Source organism: Sphaerodactylus townsendi, linkage group LG17, assembly GCF_021028975.2.
Source record: "Sphaerodactylus townsendi isolate TG3544 linkage group LG17, MPM_Stown_v2.3, whole genome shotgun sequence".
In the NCBI taxonomy this organism is placed as follows: Eukaryota; Metazoa; Chordata; class Lepidosauria; order Squamata; family Sphaerodactylidae; genus Sphaerodactylus; species Sphaerodactylus townsendi.
In genome coordinates, this window is record NC_059441.1 from 10,114,490 (window position 1) to 10,130,906 (window position 16,417).

Below are 16,417 nucleotides of genomic sequence, written 5' to 3' on the forward strand. Positions count from 1 at the left end.
TTGGCACTCCAGATGTTATGGACTACAATTCCCATCAGCCCCTGCCAATTGCCCGTGCTGGCAGGGGCTGATGGGAATTGTAGTCCATAACATCTGGAGTGCCAAAGGTTCGCCACCTAGGCCGAGGCCTAGCAGCAGCCATTGACGTTGCCATGGCAACACGGGCTCCGCTATTAGAGGCAGCTGCAAGGGAAAGGTTGAATCCCGACATCTTCAAGCCTTCTGCTCCACGTCCATTTCTTACCAAGAGGAACACGATGTTGTCTGACGAGTTGAACGAGCCCCTCAGACGCCGGCGGCGAAGAATGAAGAAAGGTGCCGTGCCCGATTCGGTCAGGAGGCAGGCCCAGGAGGAGTTTGGTCTCTTCGTCCTGGCCGGGGACCTAAAAATAAGGTTGCCAAACTCCAGGTGAGGAATGGAGTGCTCCCAGAGTTACAACTGACCGCCAGACTACTGCAACCAGTTCCTCGGAAGAAAATGGCCACATCGAAGGCCAGGCTCTGCTCAGGCAATTGTTCAAAGACACCTACACACCGGGTGTATCACTGAAACTTTGTCCTGCTCCATCTAGTACCATGGTGGCAAACCTTTGGCACTCCAGATGTTATGGACTACAATTCCCATCAGCCCCTGCCAGCAACATGCTGGCAAGGGCTGATGGGAATTGTAGTCCATAACATCTGGAGTGCCAAAGGTTCACCACCACTGACTAGTAAGAGCTTTCCCCACAAACTCCAAAGAGAAGAACTAATCAGGTAACGGAACCAAGTTCAAAACGTTACCTCCGACAGGTGCAAAGCCAGCCGCAGGCCCCTGTTCTTGGCTTCCAAGAGGGGTTCCAAAATCCTTGCCGTGTCCTGGCTAGAAAATAGGACGGCGAACAAAAGTGAAGTCTAGGAAGGAAAATGTATTCATTTGTTTGGTTACAACCTTTGTATCCCAACTTCCCTCGTGGTTCAAGGAGCAGCAGTGGCATAGGAGGTTAAGAGCTTGTGATCTAATCTGGAGGAACCGGGCTTGATTCCCAGCTCTGCCGCCTGAGCTGTGGAGGCTTATCTGGGGAATTCAGATTAGCCTGTACACTCCCACACACGCCAGCTGGGTGACCTTGGGGTTAGTCACAGCTTCTCGAGCTCTCTTCCACACAGGGTGTTTGTTGTGAGGGGGAAGGGCAAGGAGATTGTAAGTCCCCTTTGAGTCTCCTGCAGAAAGGGGATATAAATCCAAACTCTTCTTCTACTTCTTCTTATAATAACAGCCCAAAACATCTTCACTTTAAAACCCAACCTCCAACCGGGTCCCTAAAAGATGCCTCTTGATGCCAGACAGACTACCCAAGTTCCAGGATAGCCCACCGATGGCTGTCTGACAAACCGTAGTTGATACACATGGACATAGTTGAATATCCACTGAGTCCATTTCTAAACCTCTCCTTCAGATCTCTGCTCAAGGCAGCTTAGAATTATAACAATTTAGCAATACGGAAACGATACCATTGGACATAAACACCATGAAAACTATTCATAAAACAAACCCCTGACCTGATTCTGAAAAAGCTGGAAAGATAAAACCTCTAATTAGATGGAGAAAGAACATTCACATACAAAACAGTCCAATACAGAGTGAGTATTTTCTGCTCCAGAAGGCTCAAAAGAACGCCTCCCCACCGCACCTGAGATCTTTAACTGACCTCAAGAAACAAAACAGGTGCTCTGTTACCGCTTTCCCAAAGCTCCCCAAACATCTAGAAGCAGGGTTCTCAACCTACGCAGCAGTGGTGTAGGAGGTGAAGAGCTCGTGTATCTAATCTGGAGGAACCGGGTTTGATTCCCAGCTCTGCCGCCTGAGCTGTGGAGGCTTATCTGGGGAAATTCAGATTAGCCTGTGCTAATTCAGAATTCTGGGGAATTCAGATTAGGCTGTGCACTCCCACACAAGCCAGCTGGGTGACCTTGGGCTAGTCACAGCTTCTCGGAGCTCTCTCAGCCCCACCCACCTCACAGGGTGTTTGTTGAGGGGAAGGGCAAGGAGATTGTAAGCCCCTTTGAGTCTCCTGGCCAAGAGCAGGATATAAATCCAAACTCCTCCCTCCTTCCTCCTCTTCTTCTTCTTCCTAATGCTGTGACCCTATCACACCTCACGTTGTGGTGACCCCAACCCCAACATTTATCCATTTTACAGATGGAGAACACTGATGCAGAGAGGCTTAGGCGACCCCTGTGAAAGGGTCGTTCGACCCCCAAAGGGGTCCCGACCCCCAGGTTGAGGACCACTGATCTGGAGGATGCTGCATCATTAAAAAAAAAAGAACTTACTGTCGGATTTCCACTGAGGTCCAGCCCTACCACCACACCATCCGTGGACAGCAAAACTCCTCCCAGTTTCACGGGTTCCCTCGGCTTTACAGCCGTCCCTCTTCGATCCACTGAGATTAGAAATCTGGAGGGCAAGATTTCCAGATTACTAGCTGGTAATACAGCAACAGACACTGGTGGATGATCTGTGGTTCATTCCAGAGCATTCCCTCAGTTGGGTCGGATCAGATTCAAGACGTCAATCCTAATATTTGCACGCTGCCCTAATATTTGCACACTATTTGCATTACATGGTTTGCTTCTACAAATATATAGCTTTAGAACAGATATAAGAACATAAGAACTAGCCTGCTGGATCAGACCAGAGTCCATCTAGTCCAGCACTCTGGTACTCGCAGTGGCCCACCAGGTGCCTTTGGGAGCTCACCTGCAGGAGGTGAAAGCAAGGGCCTTCTGCGGCTGTTGCTCCCGAGCACCTGGTCTGCTAAGGCATTTGCAATCTGAGATCAAGGAGAATCAAGATATAGGATGGGTGACACCTGGCTTGACAACACTACATGAGAAAGGGACCTGGGAGTCTTAGTAGATCACAAATTGAACATGAGTCAGCAGTGTGATGTGGCGGCCAAGAAAGCCAATGTGATTCTGGGCTGTATCAATACGAGTAATGGGTTCAAGGTGAAGGAAAAGAGGTTCCACCTCAACATCAGGAGAAACTTCCTGACAGCAAGGGCTGTTTGACAGTGGAATGTACTACCTGGGAGAGTGGAAGAGTCTCCTTCTTTGGAGGTTTTTAAAGAGAGGCTGGATGGCCATCAAGAGTGCTTTGGTCTCTTCCAACTCTATGATTCTATGAACTCTGAACTTACCTAACATCTATATCCACTGCTTCTTCCTTGCACTGCTTTATACCTTCAAGGACAGCTTCCACGTCTGCTTGGTCACAAGGCCTAGAAAAAGCATGACGTCTTAAAATCTCCTTTCCCTCCCCTCCTCCCCCCACAACACCCACCCTGTGAGGTGAGTGGGACTGAGAGAGCTACGAAGAACTGACTAGCCCAGTGATGGCAAACCTTTTCGAGACTGAGTGCCCAAATTGCAACCCAAAACCCACTTATTTATCGCAAAGTGCCAACATGGCAATTTAACCTGAGTGCTGAGGTTTTAGTTTAGAAAAAACAGTTTGCTTCAAGGCGCGCGTTACTCGGGAGTAAGCTTGGTGAAGCAACCGTGCAACGCTTCAAATGGGTGAATCACGACCCTAGGCGGGTTTATTCAGAAGCAAGGCCAACCTAGATGTGTGTGTGGGTGTGTGTGATTTTCCGCATTCCCTTGCCATTTATCTAACTTCCCCAGCGCTGCGGTGGTGCCCACAGAGAGGGCTCTGAGTGCCACCTCTGGCACCCGTGCAATAGGTTCGCCACCACTGGACTAGCCCAAGGTCACCCAGCTGGCATGTGTTGGGAGTGCAGAGGCTAATCTGATTCACCAGATAAGCCTTCACAGCTCAAGTGGCAGAACAGAGAATCAAAGCAAGTTTCAAGATTAAAATGCACCTGTTCTAACCATCACACCACAATGGTTCTCAACAGGGTGCTTATTGGGGATGAGCAGATGGTTAAAAAAATTGAACAGCATTACCTGTGGTTTGTTCCTCTCTGGGTGTACTCCTTAACTCCAGGTATTTGACGCCATCTGCAGCAAACTCCCGAATAACATCCTTGGTTACCTGAAAAAAGAATATTTTGCCATCACGGAGAATTCAAGATTTGTGAGGATGAAATGGAGGGACCAAAAACAGACACGATGAAGCATAACAAAAAAAATCGTTTTAAAACTATGTGTCGTTTGCTTTGTAATAACACCAAAGTGCTATTGAAGTTCACGCCACTCCTTAAAAAAGAAACGCGAACGCTTACCATCAATATATTTCGTCCTGTTGGTCACTTGATGGATGATCTGGAACATCTCAAAGCATCTAAAAGAACAAAAAAGATCGAAAAGATAAAATAGAAACTGCATTATTTATATTATCCTGCAATTTATCATCTTGGTATTGTAGTTTATTTATACCGGGTGTAAAGTCCCTCAAGTCCTTCGGGAGATTGGCGGGTATAAATGTAAATAACAATAAATAAAATTCACGGGCCTTCTTGCTAGCTGCCCCAACCCCAGTCTCTTTACTCACTGGTCCTACCCTTGGCCAAAACAGCTTCAGCAATAAGAGAAGCCAGATTATAGCAGAGAATTGGCACACTAAGACTAGAAGAAGAAGAAGCAGAAGAGTTTAGACTCAAAGGGGCTTAATAACTTCCCCTTGCTCTCACAACAAACACCCCAGACAGACCTGGGCATTATAATGCCCGCACATCCAGCCCGGGCCGATGACCCTGACTGGCCCTCAAAGAGCTTTGAGCCCCGGGCATAGCCGGTTGCCTTGCTGTCGGGCTTCGCGCGGGCTTTCCGCCTTTTGGCCCGGCCCTCCACAACATTTTTGTTTCTTATGCAGCCCCATGTAAAAAATAATTGCCCACCCCTGCCCTGTGAGGTAGGTGGGGCTGAGAGAGCTCCAGAAGCTGTGACTAACCCAAGGTCACCCAGCTGGCGTGTGTGGGAGTGCCCAGGTTAATCTGAATTCCCCAGATAAGCCTCCACAGCTCAGGCAACAGAGCAGAGAATCAAACCCGGTTCCTCCAGATTGGATACACGAGCTCTTAACCTCCTACGCCAGTGCTGCTCGACAGAATCCCGTTTTATGGCATTATTCCACCCGCAATCTTCACGAATTTCCCAACTCAAGAGTTGGCAACCCTTTTATTTAAAAATCTGCAGGTTCAGAGGCACCTACTCTTCCAAGCTCCTTTTCTGGCCCTTGTCTATCACGGTCATCCCATCATGAACCCAAAGATCCGGCTTCAGCGCCATTAATTTCTTCATCGTCTCTGAACTGATAGAGCCATTCAAGTGGGCATGGAGTTCCTAAATCAGAAACAAATCAATGCTTAGTAGAGAATTCTGCGCCTCCCCCCGCCCCATCCCACAAGTAGTCACCTAGATTTGATTCCCAGCTCTGCCGCCTGAGCTGTGGAGGCTTATCTGGGGAATCAGATTAGCCTGTGCACCACACACGCCAGCTGGGGTGACCTTTGGCTAGTCACAGCTGGAGCTCTCAGCCCCACCTACCTCACAGGGTGTTTGTTGTGAGGGGAAGGGCAAGGGAGATTGTAAGCCCTTTGAGTCTCCCCCCGCACCCAGAGAAAGTATAACCAAACTCTTCTTCTTCCTTTGGGGCATTTAATGATAGCAAAGCGCCTGTCCCTTCAAAAACCTTTTTTGTGTGTTTCCGCCCTCCTACATTCCTCTTCTGCTGGGTATCCGGCTAGTCACCACAGTTCCCTTCAGGATTCTCAACCCCACCGACCCCACAAGGGGTCTGTTGTGGGGAGAGGAAGGGAAAAGAGCTTGTAGGTCACCTTGAGTCTCCTTACAGGAGAGAAAGGAGAGTATAAATCCCAAACTCTTCTTCATGTATGCATGAGAGATCACTTAAATGTTGCTTTAAACAAAAAACACTCTCAGGCACCTGTTGGAGCACACAAGCCCCAGAGAAGGAGCAGTATGCGGCAACCGCATACCAGCACATGGGTTCGAATTCCTCATGCCAGTTTGCTGGACGACCTTGGGCCGGGCAAACTCCTGCCAGCCTAGCCTACCTTAAAGGGCACCAAAGAAATCAATCAACCGATCAATCCTTCATTTCACAAGGGAGCCTGGCGGAGGGGGGGGGGGGCACCCCAAACATCGCGTCGGGACAACGGAGCTGTCCTGGGGATTTGCGCTTTGCAGCACCGGAGTCCTACATCCCCCATCCCCTGCAACCAGGCTGCAAAACCTGGGAGAGGGCGCGCGATCCCTAAAGAAGTTCGCTGGCGTGCACCCAAACAGAACACTTGTAGGGCCACCCCAAGGCGAGGGGCTCCCGCCCTCCTTGCATGCGAAAAAGCCCCTGCCGGAGACCCCCCGAAACGCCGCCTCAAAGCCCGCCCCTTTCCCCTGCAAGCGCTCGGCGGAGAAGGGGTTAATCCCCGGGCCCGCGGCTCACCGCTTTGGGCAGCTGCAGGAAGAAGCGGCGCGCCTCGTCCATGCTCCTGCAGGCCGGCCCGAGTAAGGAGAAGGGGCGGGCAGGATCCTGCCCACCTGGGGTGGGGACACCACCGTACGGAAGCCTCCCGGTTTCACAGGTAACCCCCCCTCGCATTGCGCCGGCAGGGTCGGCTGCCAGATCTGGGGAGGGAGATTCCGGGATATTTGAGGCATGGAGATCGGGGTGCAATGCTATACAGTCCCTCCTTAAGAAAGTGCCATTCCCGCATCCCAGGGAAACTGACCCTCTGCAGCCTGGAGAGGCTGTAATTCTGGGTTTCCAGGCGCTACCTGCGGGTCGGCAAGCCTCCCATGAGCTCTTACTGGGCGCGAGCTCGAGTCCCAGTGGGGCTGCAAACTTGGCACCTTCTGCTTGCAACCGACCCCCAGGCTCTCCTGCCCATGCAGCCTAAATGGCTCAGACAGGTGTCACTTGCCTTAGGGCTGTGCAAATGGCAGTGGTGTGCAGGAAGCGCCAAAGCTTATATTTTTAATACAGATCTATTTGACAGTTGGACACTCCTCCTTAAAAAAAGCGTAAATCCAGCAACTGCCAAACGCGGTGCAAAGACTGATATGGCATGGGCATCGGATTGGTACCCGTTTGTATATTAGTAGACACAGTCCACTTCAGTGGAAGGAGCTGGAAACAGCTGTCTGGCGGAGCACTTCTCTTGCGGTGGTTAGCTAATAAACGGATTCGAACGGTGACTGTGTGTCTTGAAGTTCTTGTTTGCCTTGCACCCCTCAAGGTGTCCTACTTCGTAAGCCGCTAAGCCGACAATCTGCACAGCCAATCAGATCTCCAGTAGCCAAGCAGAAGTCTTCCTGGGCTAAAGGCCTCGCACAGGGCTATTCTGAAAATGTGTCAGCAAAGCATCACGTTACCAATTCGTCTCTTTGAAGACAGGGCATTTCTCGCGGGCGACCTTTCATGGCCTACTACAGCACCTCCTTCACTGATCCATTGGTACGCTACGGACACAAACCTCACTGCTGGTTCAAATAAAACCCTCCTGCAGAAGAGACGCTTCCCAAGAAAGCCCTCTAGTTCGTCGCTACCATGGATAAAATCGGGGTGTTTGGAATGTCACGGCAGCTCTGCTGGATCATACCAGTGGTCTATCTAGTCCAGCGTTCCGGGTCCACATGGGGGCCGACTAGTTTCCACAGAGGGCTAGCAAATGGGAAATTTGGTGTGGCTCCTTAGCACTGAGGTTCAGAGGTTTCTTTTGTGTGTTTAACTAATCGTAGCCTCTACAGTTCTTTCCCGTTGCTTTAGAAAATTAAATTTAAAGCATTTCGAACAGCTGGTTTAAAAGGGGGGGGGGATCTTGGCTTAAAAGGTTGCCTTCTTCATCCTAAACGTCGCGGTTCTTGGACTGATCTGTTTTATCCTGGCAGAAGAAGAGAAGTTTGGTGGTGGGGATCCAGGGCCTTTGCAACAGGTTCCTCGCCAGCCCCTCAGCAAAGGGGCAGAGGCGCATTCCAGGGCAAACCTGAGCCCTGAGCAAAACCTGACATGCCTCCATGTGGGCAGCCACCCCACCACCTAATCTCAAAAAAATGCTTTTGCACCGGTCATTTCTAAATCATCATCACATTATAGAAAATGCCCCAACTCAAAAATCTGAACACAGCAATGGTGAAACACACAGGTTCTTTGATAGAGACTGGTGAGAGAAAAGGTACGAAAGGCTGAGAATCAATGAACTGCAGTACCTGAAAGGGATTAACCCAGTTCAGGGAGTTACATTATTAGTCGCAATTGCTATATGGGACCTTCACGTTCAAAGGCAGGAGGCCTCTCGGGGAGGCGAGGGCGTGGAGATGGAAAAGCCGGACCCAATTAGTAACCCCTCAACACAAATAATTAGTAACCTAATTTTCGAACTGGTGAGAACCTCTGGATCCCACCCTGCTTTTCCCTCCTGGAGGAAGCCTCAAGGCAGCTTACAAACTCCTTCCTCTTCCTCTTTCCAAAACAAGCATCTTGTGAGGTCGGTGGGGCTGAAAGAGTTCGGAACGAACGAAGGCTAGGCCAGCAACCTTCATGTGGAGAGGCAGGGAAACAAATTGCCAGATAAAGCGTGCACCACTCGTGTGGAGGAGTAGGGAATCAACCCCAGTTCTTCAGATTAGAGTCCACCTGCTTTTAACCGCAACACTACGCGGGCTCACTCACAGCAAGGATCAGATGCATTCAGCAAGCAATAATAATAAGAATAAGAATAATAAGCAGCTGAAGAAGAAGACAGGAGAAGCTGAAGAAGAAGACAGGAGAAGAAGACAGAAGAAGAAGAAGAAGAAGAAGAAGAAGAAGAAGAAGAAGAAGAAGAAGAAGAAGAAGAAGAAGAAGAAGAAGAAGAAGAAGAGGTGAGTTTGATTTATGTTCCCTTCTGCAGGAGCTACAATCTCCTTTGGGTTCTTCTCAACAAACACCCTGTGAGGTAGGTGGGGCTGAGAGAGCCCTCGGAGAAGTTGTGATCAGCCCAAGGTCACCCAGCCTGGCATGTTGAGTGCACAGGCTAATCTGAATTTCCAGATCAGCTCATTGTGCTTCAGGGCGGCAGAGTTAACAAACCCGTTCCTCCAGATTAGATACACGAAGTTTTAACCTCCACTAATTTACCAATTTTTCGCCGATACAATTTAATGGTGGCAAGGGAGCAAAACATTCTTGGTGCGTGAAATTAAAAGGGTCGGGAGAGAGAATAAAAAGGGGGATGTGGAGAAAAGAAGAGTTGAAGGAATCGGACACAATAAAAAAGACAAGACAACCAGTAAAACAAACAAACAGTTTATTGAGAGTTCATCACATATAACTCAGGAGAAGATTCGGCTTTGAAGTTTACCCGGCAAACACGGAATACGGTCGAACGTTCTGTCCGTACGGAGCACTTTCTTGCAATCTAACATGCATCCTCCTTACCACATTCGCAGTAATACACACAAGCTAATGGCAAAACATAGGGGACAGAACGGTGCAGCAATAAATTCCCAGCATACGCTGCTCAACAGTATCAAGCCCCTTGAACCTGGACAAAAAGCATTTCTCTATAAAGTATTCCTGGTCGGCTGCAAAAACTACTAGCAAGCTTCCATCGGGGCTTGTGCAAAACATAACTGCAAAATTTCACAGGGCATTGAGTTAGAAGCGCCATAAGCCTAGACGAATTTATCGCTGCCAGCATCGGGTCGCATCTTCAGAGGTGTATCACAGAGAGAAGTTTGTTACACACTGTGTCCAGTATATCATAGAGAGAAGTAGCAGATTTCTCTCTGTGATACACCTCTGAAGATGCCAGCCACAGATGCAGGCTTAAACGCCAGGAACAAGATCCACCAGACCAATAAACCGACAGCCCGAAAACCCACAACCAGTTGAATCCGGGCCGGAAAGCCTTCGACAATGCATTATTCCACAGGCACTTTCACAAGTGATATTTTAAAAAAAAATGAAACTCCCAACATGGTTAAATGTGGCATGGAGCTGAGTAGAAGAAGAATAGCTATTTGACTTATATCCTCCTTTCCGCAGGAGACTCAAAGGGCTGCCACCCTTGTTCTTCCTCAGCAAACACCCCAGAGGTAGCTGAGAGAGTCTCGAGAAGCTGTGACTAGCCCAAGGTCACCCAGCTGCATGCAGGTGGGGAGCAATAAACCTTCTAATCTACATTATTAGTCTTCTAAACTTTGTTTTATCGGATCGATGGTGGTGAAGGAAATTGTCGCCGAAGCCAAGGCGCTAACTTAACAGCTTAATTCTGTCGTAGGAATCCCACTCCAGATAGCAGGTGGATTCACATTCCCATCAGCCTCGCCAATTGCCCTCGCAAGCGGCAGGGGCTGATGGGAATTGTAGTCCATAACATCTGGAGTGCCAAAGGTTCGCCACCACTGCTTTAGGGCTTTCGAGACCAGAGACAAACAAGAGGGGGGGTCTGCCATTCCCTGTCTCTGCGTAGCAACCGTAGATTTCCTTGGGGGTCTCCCAAACAAACACTAACCATGGCCAAGCTAACCTGGGCTGTCCAGGTCTGATCCACTTTTGTTTTAAAGTGGTACTTGATACATTTCATCTCCAGGCTCTGTCCATTCAAACCCAGACAGATATCGACATTCCCGGAAGTTTCTTGACACTTCTCTAAACTCAGGACGTTTCTGAGCCCTCTCCAGCCTTTTTTGTAGTCATGTCACAGAATGAATAACACTCAGAATCACAGAATTATAAAGAGACCCCAAGGGCCATCAAGTCCAACCCCCTGCAACACAATCAGAGAACTCCTGACAGATGGCCACCCAGCCTCTCTCTAAAAACCTCCAAAGGAGACTCCACCATACTCTGAGGTAGCGCATTCCTCTGTCGAACAGCCCTGACTGTCAGAAAGTTTAGGTAGAACCTCTTTTCCTTCACCTTGAACCCATGACTCCTGGTCTCTGGAGCCGCAGAAAACAAGCTTGCTCTCTCACCAACATGACATCCCTTCAAATATCTAAACATGGCTATCATGTCAACAATTAACCTTCTCTTCACCAAACCAAACATCCCCAACTCACTAAGGCTCATTCCGCACATGCAGAATAATGCACTTTCAAACTGCTTTCAATGCTCTTTAAAGCTGTGCGGAATGGCAAAATCCACTTGGAAACAATTGTGAAAGTGGTTTGAAAACGCATTATTTTGCGTGTGCGGAAGGGGCCTAAGTCTCTCCTCACAGGGCATGGACTTAAATGGAAAGATGTTGCTTACATGATCAGATTATACTTTAGATTTTTTTTTAATTGTTGGGGGAGGGGGCGTAGGGCTTCTTCCAAAGCCCGCTGAGGAAACTGACTTGAAGCATTAGCCGCGCCTGTCCAAGAAACAGCTTCAGTTGTGCAACTTAAAACTTTCTCACAGTAAAAAAAATAATAATAAGGTGCACGGGGAAAGTCAACGAAAACTAACTCCGGGAAAGCACAGTTTAGCGAGCTGGCCGTTTATTTTACCTTCAGTTAAAGGTGGGCGAAGTACAGATACTGTACATAAAATATACATGCTCGTACGAAACATGTGCTCCTAGATCTGCGTTTCGAGGTCCGGTCTGCGTCCTTCCCGGCGCCGATCCGTGTCCGACACCCACCGCAGCGACAGTCAGATGTAGAGCGAGCCGTCAGCGGGGCCCACGTAGCCGACCCCGATCAGCAGCACGTCTATCAAGGTCCAGATCCCCAAGCCGCCAAAGCTGAAGAGCTTGCCCAGGCCCTCACGCCACTGGCCCAGGTAGAAGCGGTCCGCCCCGAAGCCTCCCAGGGTGATGCTGCGAAGGCAACCAAGAGATTATATCAGCAGCTTGCCTTGATGCGGCGGCCATTTTGGAAGCCAACAGCAACACAGTTAAAATACATAAGGCTGTCAGGGAATGTATAAATATGTGGTGTGCATCTTGTGAGCAGACAGATCATGGTGATCTAGGTGACAGCACCTGTCATACAGAAACACTAGGGAGAACCTGATGCAACTGTACAGAACCAGTTCAATCCTGTTCACTGACCTTCACTGTGATTGGTTAGCAGAAGTATATAGGCAGAGCACGTTCCACTAGTCTGTGTCCAGGGATTTCTGAGTTGCTGCGGAGCATGCTGCCCGATTGTTTGTTGATACTGCCTACACTGTAAATAACCTACACCTAAAGATAAAGTCTTCTTTGGAAGTGAAACTACTTTATGGTGTCGTGTTGTTTCTTCTGCCGTGCCAAGCCTATCAGCTGCACTTATCCTACCTCGGTAACGCACCTTTCGCTGTTAAAAGGTCTACTCTGTCAAAGGCAACCAGTCAAAGTTAAATCAGCATCAGTATTACAGGAGTGGGGGTCCCGCATACCCCTCGTTGCTGACTCCAGCAAAGCTCCAGGTCCCCCCAGCAGCCCGGGGGTGGGGGCTCCCAGCTTCACCCACCCCCCAATGTATTTTTTAAAAAGATTTTAGATTTGTCTGCAAATCTGGGTCTCCCCCAAGTTTGCAGGAAAACATCTGCTTTGTGTCAGAATGGCGCCAATCTGTAATTTCATTTCAATTCAATTTTAACTTGTACCCCGCCCTATCCCCGAAGGGCTCAGGGCGGCTAACAACATAATAAAACAAGTAACTACAGCAAAATAACACTAATAAAATACATAAGACTAAAACAGAATCAAGTTTCAGATGGAGACTTAAAACATTGTAAATTTCTAAGAATAATTGTAAGTGTTAGATGTTAGATGTTTAGATACTTTGGGAAGGTGACGACAAACAAGAAACAGAGGCTCATTCCGCACATGCAGAATAACGCACTTTCAAACTGCTTTCAGTGCTCTTTGAAGCTGTGCGGAATGGCAAAATCCACTTGCAAACAGTTGTGAAAGTGGTTTGAAAACGCATTATTTTGCGTGTGCAGAAGGGGCCATAGAGTGTTGGAAGCGAAGCAAGGGCCCATTACGCACCAGATGTCTGGCACACGATGGGGACAAATGTCAGTTACGCAGCTCAATGGCCTTAACATTCCACATTCAGACACACTGGGTGCCCAAGAAATTAGCAACTGAGTACCCCTTCCTACCTCAGGGCCAAAGCAGTTGACCACTTATAACCCCCGGTCCAGTTGCAGTAAAGCATCTTGGGAAAGGTTCGATTGCCTTGGAACAAACCAGAGATCAGAAACTTAATGCAACATCTACAGAGGCAAAAGTCGGTGCGGATATTAAAACCTCAGGCACAAGCATGCTGTTTTCATTACTAGTTAAAAACGTGACTCCCCACAACCCTGTGAGGTAGGTCACGATCTAAGTAACTGAATCAATATTAAGTATCAATGTTAAGTCGACAGAGAGAATTTTTTCTCTCTTTCTCACAATACGAGAACCAGGGGGCATTCGTTGAAAATGCTGGGGGGAAGAATTAGGACTAATAAAAGGAAACACTTCTTCACGCAACATGGGATTGGTGTTTGGAATATGCTGCTACAGGAGGTGGTAATGGCCACTAACCTGGATAGCTTTAAAAAGGGCTTGGACAGATTTATGGAGGAGAAGTCGATCTATGGCTACCAATCTTGATCCTCCCTGATCTCAGATTGCAAATGCCTTAATAGACCAGGTGATCAGGCGCAACAGCCGCAGAAGGCCATTGCTTTCACATCCTGCCTGTGAGCTCCCAAAGGCACCTGGTGGGCCACTGCGAGTAGCAGAGTGCTGGACTAGATGGACTCTGGTCTGATCCAGCAGGCTAGTTCTTATGTTCTTATGTTCTAAGTATCAACAGGGATTTGGCATGGAGATTCCCCAGTCCAGGTCTGTGAACATTATGCTAAACTGGTTCCAGTGTTACAATTCTAAGAGGAAAAAGAGTTTGGATTTATTATCCCCCCTTTCTCTCCTGTAAGGAAACTCAAAGAGGCTTACAATCTCCTTTCCCTTCCCCCCTCACAACAAACACCTTGTGAGGCGGGTGGAACTGAGAGAGCTCTGAAGAACTGTGCCTAGCCCAAGGTCACCCAGAAATTCTGAGTACACAAGCTAATCTGGTTCCTGGGATAAGCCTCCACAGCTCAAGTGGCAGACCGGGAATCAAACCCGGTTCTCCAGATTAGAGTGCACCTGCTCTTAACCACTATGCCACTGCTACTCTCAAATTACTAGTAGATTTAAAGCAAATTTCTAGTACATTTTAATCCCACCTTTTCTCCAAGAGACTCAGGAGTGCATCTGTGGCTCTCCTCTCTTCCACAGAAGAGCTTACCTAAGCAGTGGATGTGATCCTTCACTGTGCAATTAGCCCGGTACCGTTCCCGTGGACACGAGACTGTTTTGCAGTTTGTAGGGTTAGAGCAGGTATAGTCAGAGGGAGGCAGCTGCCAACAGAACTGACACGTCATGTCGATAACGAAGGTTTCCGGTCCCTGCACAGGAACCCAAAACAGAATCTCAGCCAGCCGTTCAGGAATAATTTGCAAGTGAGATTTACTGAAGCGTTTAACAACAGATCTATATAAAGCAAGCCGTTTTACTGGTAAATCACAAAACACTCTCTACAGAAATTAGGGGTGCAAAGGAACGCGGTTTCTCAATAAGGCAGAGAGGAATGATTTGTTTCGAGAAGTCCGAGTATCTGGCATGAATGGAGCATTGTGCAGGGAACAGAAGGCGCACCCAACGTTGCTCATCCAATGTTCACACACACCACTTGCCCTAGAACAGTGGTGGCGAACCTATGGCACAGGTGCCAGAGGTGGCACTCGTGCCAGAGGTGGCACTCAGAGCCCTCTCTGTGGGCATGCGCAAACAGAGTCCATCCCACACACATCTAGGCTGGCTTGGGCCGCTGGGCTCGATTATTATAATTAAACCTAAGACCTAGTGTTGGGGAAGCAGTGTAGGTAACCCTGTTAAGCGCTGTTAAACCCCACTGATTTTCATGCGAAGAACTAAAGTGTGATCCTTTACCTGGGAGTAAGCTTGGGTACAGGCAATGGGGCTTGCTTCTGATTAAACCCTCCTAGGGTCATGATCCACCCATTGGAAGAGTTGCACGATTTTGCACGATTCAAAGCAAAGCCACCGACTACCACCAAGCTTACTCCCAAGTAACGCACACCTCGGAGCCAACCGTTTTTTCTAAACGAAAACCTCAGAATTCAAGTTAAATTGCCGTGTTGGCACTTTGCGATAAATAAGTGGATTTTGGGTTGCAATTTGGGCTGCACTCAGTCTCGAAAAGGTCTACCATCACTGATTCATTTTACAGGACCTCTGCAAGAATTTCAAAATCGATTCATATGAAACTCTCTGAACCTGTACAGGGCAACAGAGGCACTGCGAAAAATCACAGGCGGGTCACTTCTTTTTACTTACGATGCAGTGAACCTGGGATTTGGCTTGACATTCAAAAAGGACCGGTTTTCCGTAGATGCAACTGTTGTTCGTTTTACAGCTGACGCATTCTGGAGGCAGGCGGCCGCACGGCCCGTTGCTGGGGCACAGGATCACGTAAGGCGGGGTCCCTGTAGCTTCTGAAAAATTACAGTTCAGCAAAGCAAAGTCGTCAGTGCTTTCTTAGGAGGGTGAAAGATGCTGCTTGAAATGCACGAAGTCATGTAATAACTGAGAAGGCTATTAGAAGCCCCAAAGAACTGTTGGAAGTGTGATTGAACATACTGACATACTGAGGAAGACGCGCTAAAAACGTTCTATACACGTGGGACGTTTTTATGCAGAACCTACAGAATTGGAATATGGACTATATGGAACTGAAGCTTTGTTCCTGAAAAAAGAATTGAATAAACTAAGCGATTATTTATGTTTAGTTATAAGAGTTGGAAGACTTATGCTGTATCTTTAAGAACTTTGTCAGAGAAATAAGGAAATGTAAATACAAATAGAAGCGTTAAGTTGATTAATTATATGTAAGATCAATATATAAGATTGGACACAGCCAGAGTGCAGTGTGTGTATTTTTGAGTTTATTTAGGATACCTGAGAAGGCAACACTGAGGCCAGGGAGTCTTGCCCCCCCGCCCCCCGCACCTACTCAGAAATGTTCAGTAATTCACTTCCTTTTTGGGGGGGTGTATGTGTGTATATATATGTATGTATATGTATGCATGTATGCATGTATGTATGTGTATATAAAGAGTTCCCCCCAGCGTTTGTGCAAAATGCTTCCTCCTGATGGAGGGGCAGCTTTTCTTTTTGCATGAAAGCAACCCCAGGGATACAGGAACAGAACGTGCAAAAATGCAGGCTGGACACGTGTTCAGTGTAACTTGTGAACTTAAACACACACAAACACACAAAGAGTTCCCCCAGTGGCTGTGCAAAGAGCTTCTGTGCAGCTTTGCTCGCTCTTCTTGCAAGAAGGTCCCAAGAGGGAAATGGGGAGGAGGGGCGGGATTGCTTTTGGAGGGCCATTTTTTTGGAGAGGGGGGCTCGCGCAGGCGCAG

The 16,417-nt window shown here is 48.2% G+C and overlaps 2 protein-coding genes across 2 annotated transcripts; both read right to left on the bottom strand.

The window, feature by feature from the left end:
• Positions 1-173: 173 nt before the first annotated feature.
• On the bottom strand, positions 174-6,460 carry LOC125446165 (adenosine deaminase-like protein). The gene is given in 9 exon segments (XM_048519716.1): positions 174-383; positions 784-841; positions 843-862; positions 2,317-2,440; positions 3,186-3,260; positions 3,955-4,045; positions 4,236-4,294; positions 5,165-5,295; positions 6,419-6,460. Coding segments are annotated over 9 exon segments (810 nt in total).
• Positions 6,461-11,425: 4,965 nt separating this feature from the next.
• Positions 11,426-16,385, bottom strand: TM2D3 (TM2 domain containing 3). The gene is made up of 5 exons (XM_048519717.1): positions 16,241-16,385; positions 15,330-15,487; positions 14,218-14,377; positions 13,040-13,115; positions 11,426-11,762 (listed from the first exon to the last, which is right to left on the bottom strand). Exons 1-5 carry the CDS (start codon positions 16,383-16,385, stop codon positions 11,597-11,599), a joined length of 705 nt encoding a protein of 234 aa, XP_048375674.1. The 3' UTR covers positions 11,426-11,596.
• Positions 16,386-16,417: the final 32 nt, after the last annotated feature.